General features: G+C 51.5%; 1 protein-coding gene across 1 annotated transcript; it reads right to left on the reverse strand.

Annotated features, from left to right (window-relative positions):
• Nucleotides 1-851: 851 nt before the first annotated feature.
• KLHL33 (kelch like family member 33) lies at nt 852-7,123 on the reverse strand. The gene is made up of 4 exons (XM_081227911.1): nt 6,471-7,123; nt 1,827-2,751; nt 1,544-1,711; nt 852-1,437 (listed from the first exon to the last, which is right to left on the reverse strand). The coding sequence occupies exons 1-4, from the start codon at nt 7,048-7,050 to the stop codon at nt 885-887; spliced, it is 2,226 nt and encodes a 741-aa protein (XP_081084037.1). The 5' UTR covers nt 7,051-7,123; the 3' UTR covers nt 852-884.
• Between the last annotated feature and the right edge of the window lie 365 nt (nt 7,124-7,488).

Raw genomic sequence — 7,488 nt, forward strand, 5'->3', positions numbered from 1 at the left:
ATGGAGACACAGGGCACCACATGCCCCATTTGCTTCTTTCCTCTGACTGGAATGCCTCCCTCCTTCTCTGACTGGTGAGTTTCCAGGAAGCCTTCAAGATCCAGTTCAATCTACACCCATCTGATGATGCCTTCCTAACAGAAGTCTTCCCTGGACAGAGTTCCCTCCTGCATCCTCTGGGCTCTCATACCTTCAACTGCTCGCATCTTCCCCACCTGCAGCACTCCCACCTCATCGCCCTGGCATCTCAGGCCCCTGTGCTGTGCCGGGTCCAGACAGGAGCGTCCTCCTCAGATTGAAAACCAAGAGGCTCTTAGGGGCAGCCTGTGGTGTATGGCTGAGGAAACGCTAGACTGGGTCTACAAGTTTACCTGAGAAAGAACATTGTCAGGAGGGTTTGGGTGTCCCAGGGATTGGAGAGTAAAGAGAAGCAGCAATCACAGTCCTTCCCCCACACTCCTCAGCTCTTTCACGGATGGCCTCTCCACGTTTTTCTCCTTCATCCATTGATCAGAATATCATTTTCCCAGCTGACCTCTCATGGCCCCTACACCTTGGCTATTGACACTTCTCGACTGTCTGCCCAGCCAGATGCACCTTCCCCACCAAGAATCTAAACCTTGTACCGTTGCCCCTGGGTCTCCTCTCCTTACCTAGGTATTCAGCTGCCTCTCCTTCCCCAACGCTCTTTCCCTAGGAATTCCAGAACCACCTTTTCCTCAGTGCAGATCATACATACAAAAGCGCTGTGTGAGTTGTAAAGCACTGTGCTAGAATGAAATATGATCATGAATAAAGCCTTCTCTTTATCCCTGCCCCCATCATTTCTATCCTCTCAAAATGTTTCTTATCCCTTCCTCACGCCATCCACCACCACTCCCCCTTCACCCGGCAGGTTTAGTTTGGTGTCCTGTGGGAACCAAAGCTATTTGCTGCACGGTGGGCAGTGTCAGGACGCAGGCAGGCATCTCAGCCCTAGGCCTCGGCAGAGTTCCCAGGCACAGCCATCGGCCCAGGCCAGGACAGAAGGCGTGGATAAGGTGGGAGGGGGCATAAGTACGGTGGCTGTAGCCCCCCAGCACCAGTAGCTCCCCCTGCAGCACGGCGCCTGCAGCCCCGACATGGGGGGAGGGCAGGGGGGTCAGGTGAGTCCAGCTATCAGTCCTTGGTTCATAGGCTTCAAAGCTCAGCAGGTCCCCAGTCTCACCTAGCCCACCCGCTACGTACAGCCGCCCACCCAGAGCAGCCATGATGTGGCCAGCACGAGGTACCCCCATAGGGCTCAGAAGTGTCCCCGGCTTCTCAAGTTTGGGGTCATAGTGCAGCAGCGAGGCCAGGTACTGGCCAGTCCCGCTGCAGCCGCCGCTCACGTACAGCTGGCCCTCCAAAACAGCAGCTGCGTGGGCAAAGCGTGGTGCTGGAAGAGCAGGTGCCGGCCTGTGGGAGAACAGGGCACGTAATCAGGCAACAGTCATCTTCAGTTCTCCTCTTCCAAGACTCCTAGCCTCTCCCTGATGCCTGAAACACCCCCTTCCCTGCTCACCTCCAGATATTGAGCTTGGGGCTATAAGTCTCCACAGAGCTGAGGGCAACACCACTGTCTCGTCCACCCAGGGCATAAAGCAGTCCATCCAGCGCCACCAGGGGGAAAAAGCTCCGAGCCTGGCACAAAGGTGCCATCTCCTCCCAGTCCTCTTGCCTGGGGTGCCACCTGGACACAGTGGGACAAGAGATGGGAAGAGTGACCCTGGGAGTCTGCGGTTGGCTGGGCTGCCAACCTCCCGCAGCTGCCCACCTTGGGACCAGCCGCTCTCAGGGGCCCATACCTGAGAGTCGAAGCCAGGGTGTTAGAGTGGCCGTAGAAATCCTGTCCGCCACACACGTAGAGCTCACTTCCGGCTAGGCTCGCAGCCCCATGCCGAAAGCGCCCGGGGGCAGGCAGGGCAGGCAGCCGTCCCCACTCCACAGTTCGAACCAGTCCTACGCCGCAGCGAAAGGCCCGGGCCCACCACACTCCTCGGGATGGCTGTCTCATGGCCATGTCTGATCTGAGCCCGTCCCCGCCAATCACTACTAGTGCCTGGTCAGGCTCCCTCCGCCTCTCTTGTCCTGGAACCTCAGCCTCCAGCATCAGCTGACGCAGCAAGTCCGGGCTCAAGGGTGGAGGCAGCCCGGCCGCCCATACCCTACGCAGCTCCCTGGTGGACATACGGCCAAAGCGGACACATCGAAGCAGGGCCTTGGCCTCTGACTCCTGGGTGTCAGGGTTGGCAGCTAGCCAACGCCGTGCAGCCGCAAAGGCCTCGAACTCCTCCTGCAAGTGTAGCTCATCGCTGTCCAGAAGCTCAACCAGGCAGGCAACCGGTAAAGACGGGAAAGTGGAGCACAAAGCCACAGCAGGCAGGTGGGTGAGGAGGTAGTGACGGGCTTTGCTCCAGAGCCTCTCCAGCCCAGGGGCTTCAGCCATGGGGATCAGGGCCAGGCAACGGGCAGGGTTGAGGCCTTGTGCCAAGGCTCTCTGGCACAGAGCCAGGCAGGAAGAGCTCTGGTACCGCAGAGCAGCCTGGGCGGCTCTCAGCAGTCCTGGCCACCTTGCCCGCACAACCCCAGAGTAGGCAAAGGAGACAAGGAGTCGCAGGTCCTGGGCAGAGATGGTATGCAGAGACACCTCTGTGCCCTGGGATTCCCTCATCCCACTCAGGAGCATGGCCCCAAAGAACTCACTGCCACAGGCGAGGGCTGCTCGGTGCACTGCAAAAGGGAGAAGCAGAGGGGGACCCAGAGTGTTGCAAACTGCGAGGCACTCTCCTGACTTCACAGCCCCAACTTTGGGCCAACCACCCAAGACCACAGGCCAAACTGCGGTATATGCACCAGAACCACGTGGGGTGCTTGTTACAGTGAAGGTTTCACGGATCCACCTCCAGAGATTCTGATTCAGTAGCTCTCGACGGAGACCCTAGGAATTTGTGTTTTAACATATTCAAGCACCCTGCATGATTCTCATGTGAGTGGCCTGAAGACACTTTGAAAAACATTGCTTTAGTCTTTTTGCTGCAGGCCAATTAGAGAAAGGGTCTTGATCGATCAAGTAAAGATGCTACAGAGAACATTTGCTAAGAGGGGGTACAAAATAAACTGCGAAGACCAATGTGCAACTTATATAGGTCTTTCTATATTGTGCACAGAATAAAGTTCTCTCCTCTACGATTGTAAGAGCCACTGACATCAGCCATTCTGCTAGTCAGATTTTACTCAGAAAGTGGTACCACACTCAGGAATGGTTGTGACCCACACTCATCTAACTGCCATCTCCTCTTACCCAAGACTTAGTGCTTGTAAACTGGAAACCTTCAAAATCACCCACTTCAATTGCTCCTTTTAAGATATGGAAACTGAGTCCTAGTGAAAGGGAGTGATTTATTTTCTATCTCCATGCAGTGGCTGTCTGGGCAGATCACTGTAACTGATGTCAGGCTGCAATGAGCACACTTGTGTATCAGTTCCCTGCTTATCTGCATGGCCCTCGTGACTCTGAAAATGTCCTATTCAAAAATGCTATTAAATAACTAGACCTTATATGTTCCCTAATGTAACTCGATTTGAGGCAGTTGGCATCAAGTATGGAGTATCCTTACCAAAATATTTAACCAAAATCTAATCAAACCTTCAGATCTAAATTCAAGTTTATAGGAAATTGAGAGGCTAAAAGAATGAGTTAAACAAAACCATGAGGGAAAATGCTTACAAATCTAGAACATGGAGCATTCTATAGGACAACTAATCTTGTTTCTTCAATAAGTCATAAAAAAAAAGGGAGAGAGGACTGTACGAGAGTAAAGGAAGCTTAAGAGACATATATCTGAGTTCAGCGCAAACCTTGATTGGCTCCTGGGTTGAACAGAGCAGCTCTAAAAGACACTTTTTTGGACAAGTGGGAAAGTTTCAATGTGGACTATACGATATTAAGAAATCATTGTTAATTTTGTTAGATATGATAAAGAAATTGTGGTTACATGAGAAAATTTCCTCTTTTAGAGAGACACATACCCAAGTATTTGTGAGTGAAATGTCTGAGATTTACTTTAAACTTTAGCAAAAAATAAAGAAATGAAACAAATATAGTAAAATGTGAATTGTTAAGTCTGGGTGATGGGTGTTTTGAGTGTTCATCTTAATATTCTCTTTTCTTTGCTATGTTTGAAATGCTTCATAACAGAAAAGAGAGGAGGACTTCCCTGGTGGCACAGTAGTTAATAATACACCTGCCAATGCAGGAGACACGGGTTCAATCCCTGGTCCAGGAAGATCCCACATGCCACGGAGCAACTAAGCCCATGCACCACAACTACTGAGCCCACGTGCCACAACTACTGAAGCCCGTGCACCTAGAGCCCATGCTCCACAACACGAGAAGCCGCCGCAATGAGAAGCCCCCGCAACAAAGAGTAGCCCACCCGCTGCAACTAGAGAAAGCCTGCACACAGCAACGAAGACCCAACACAGCCAAACATAAATTAATTAATTAATTAATTTTTTTTTTTTTAAAAGAGGGGAAATGCTGCTAGAAGTCCTCTCAGGCAGGTCACACAGACCCAAGCTCCCAGTGAGGCTTATGAACCTCAGGCTACTTTGATCACTTGCAGCATATTCACCTCTCTCAAAGGGCAGGTGATATCGGCGTGGCTTTCCACTGTCTTTTTGAGCAGTATGTAGTAGCTTGGTGCTTCCCAAGCAGTAAACATTAGTGACAGCTTCCATATTGACTGAGAAAATTTGCATTCCGTAAAGCAGGTAAGCCTTCTCATCTTCCATACCATCAATCAGCCTATAGCTCAGAGCCACTGACAAAGGATTCACAACCACTTGTATTTTGTGCCCCTTCTCACTCATCATTATTCCTTAGAATTTTAAGTGACAGGTTCCCACCACTGAGTTGGAATGTTTCTTAAAGGAAGTGAAAGCAGTGATATTGAATACAAGGATGTTTAAATTCCAAACCCTTGTGAGAATTTTATAACTATGAAATTTGAAAGTCCCCCTCCATCTAGTGCTATTGGAAATGATAACACTTTAGAAGTCTGTTATGGACTGAGTGTTTGTGTTCCCTGCCCCCACCAAATTCATATGTTGAAGCCCTGATCGCCAACGTGATAGTATCTGTAGGTGGGGCCTTTGGGAGGTAATTATGTATGAGAGTAGAAACCCTCATGAATGGGATTAGTGCCCTTATAAGAGGAGACATGAGAGAGATGATCTCCCTCTCTCTCTGCTATGTGAAGATACAGTGAGAAGGTGGCCATCTACAAACCAGAAAGAGGGCCCTAACCAGAACCTGACCTTGCTGACACCCTGATGCAGCTTCCAGAGCCATGAGAAATAAATTTCTATTGTTAAACCACCCAGTATTTTATGGTATTTTTGTTATAGCAGCCCAAGCTGACGAAGATAGGATCCTTTTCCTTTGGGGAGTCCCAGAAGCACTTTGGGTCCCAGTCATTCCTCCAATGAGCAGTAGCTATGTGACTTTGGACTTGTCTTAAAGACTGATTTCCTTATCAATAAAGTGTAAGAGCTGAACTAGATAATATCTAAACAAATCCCTTTTCATGTTAAACTTTTATGTGTCTGCACTCTGACTCCATTTGCCAGGTGCTATGTGTCTTTGACTTGACTGCATAGGAGGCAATGCATGGCCTAGTGAGAGCAGACTGGGTTAGTGGATGTGGGCCTGTATCCTGGTTTTCACCTGTTAACATCTCTGAATTTAATATTCTTTATCTGCACCCAGGGATAATGATATCTAACTCACTGGTTTTCAGTGAGATGAAAAGAGATGGCATGTGTAAAAGAAATTCCTGGTACCCAGTACCTCACTAAATGTTAGTAGAATCTGAATAAATCTCAACTTATTCAACCCTCTTCAGCTTTCCTGGTGATGAGCAGAGTTAACTTCAAAGTGCCATGAACTGGTAGCCTTAAGATTCTGGCCAAACAGTACCAGACCTTGCTCACTAGCTGTAGGGTCCACGTCTGCCATGGTGTCAAGCTCACTTAGGGGAAAGGACACACTGAATTTTTCCACTGTGTTCCTCTGGCTTTTCCTCTGTCCTAAATAGAAGATGCCAAGAAGGGCCTTTGGTTACTCTTTGTTTGAGTCAATCACCTCCTGCTTGTTCTACTGGCATGGACTATATACCCTTAGCTCCAGCCAGCTGACTGTAACCTTCTTGTTTCTGGGCACAGGAAAAGCCACAGCATAAATCTGTCAGTGCTCTTAAGAAAACAACTCAACTGCGCATGCTCCATTCTCAGTGGGTCAGGAGAGGTGCCAAATGTCACCCTGGGGAAATTCTGACTGCAGCAGGGATCAAAACCACTATGGTAGGGACCGAACCACCCGCTGCTTGCACACACCATTTCAGGTGGCATATGCGCCTGCATTAATGTAATGCCCCACAGACCCTCACCCCGCAGCCGGCAGCCGCCTGCCTCCAGCTCCAGGTCACACCCGATGCCTTCTTGGTACAGGAGCTCAATGGTGCGCAGGTTCTCTCTCAGTTCCTCTGCCTGGCTGGGCTGCTTTTCATCTTCCCGGGTGCTTCCAGCCCCCTCGCATCCCCACTGGGCCACAGCCTTCACCCGGGGTGCTCCCAGGGCTTCAGCCGCGGCCAGCACATCCCCCCGTGGGGCGGGTCCCAGCACCCCCTCATAGGCAAAGGTCAGCATGGCCTCCCAGGCCCCAGGGGTTACATCCAGGCTGAGGGGGCGTTGCAGACCTCTGCTCCCCAGCAGCCTGTCTCTGAAGAGGCTGCTGACTGCGGCCAAGATCACCCGATGCACCCCGTATACTCGCCCCCCGACTGATACGTCTTCATCCAGCAACAATCTCTGCTCTCGCAGCCGCTGTGCCTCCGCGAAAAACTGGCTGGGATGCGCCTCGCTGCGCAGCTCCTCGGCTTCCTCTGCGTCTTCTCCATCCTCCTCCTCTTCCTCCTCCTCTTCTTTCTCTCGGGACAAGGCAGGAGAGGGAAGGCTCCCCGGGGCCATGGGCCGGGGGCCAGGCTCTTCCAGAGGAAAGGGGGGCAAACCAGGATCCTCGTCCGGGGACGGAGGCCAGGAGGGGGTTCTCCTGGTGGGCAAAGGGAGGCCAAGGCCGTCCTTCTGGACCAGAAGAGGGACTTGTTCAGGGTCTGAGGGACGATGTGCGGAGCCCGAGACGCTCATGGCCCAAGCTCACTGGATTGCTGCAGGTAAGCAGAGAAAAGAGAAGAGAGGGTAAGAGCTGGACCCACAGAGGCCAGAGGAAGCCCTGCCTCCAGTCCGGCGACATGTCAGTCCCTCTCCCTACTTCACCCCCCTCCCCCCATCCCAGGGCTCGAGCGTGTAGGTTACACCGCGCGACTCTGAGGTTCCCCAGGTGCAGCAAAGCACGCAAGATCTATATGTAAAGATCCAGTACCCGGAACTGTACCCTGCCCGTCTTGC

This window comes from Mesoplodon bidens (assembly GCF_964165515.1).
Source record: "Mesoplodon bidens genome assembly, chromosome: 3".
Classification (NCBI taxonomy): Eukaryota; Metazoa; Chordata; class Mammalia; order Artiodactyla; family Ziphiidae; genus Mesoplodon; species Mesoplodon bidens.

What these genes read in the sequence shown, in the direction of transcription:
- KLHL33 (XM_081227911.1), bottom strand. Translation starts at nt 7,050, where the DNA reads ATGGCCCCGGGGAGCCTTCCCTCTCCTGCCTTGTCCCGAGAGAAAGAA. An exon ending in AGGCGGCTGCCGGCTGCGGG is followed by an intron (nt 2,752 to 6,470) that starts GTGAGGGTCTGT and finishes TCCCTTTTGCAG; the next exon opens with TGCACCGAGCAGCCCTCGCC. An exon ending in CCCAAGCTCAATATCTGGAG is followed by an intron (nt 1,438 to 1,543) that starts GTGAGCAGGGAA and finishes GTTCTCCCACAG; the next exon opens with GCCGGCACCTGCTCTTCCAG.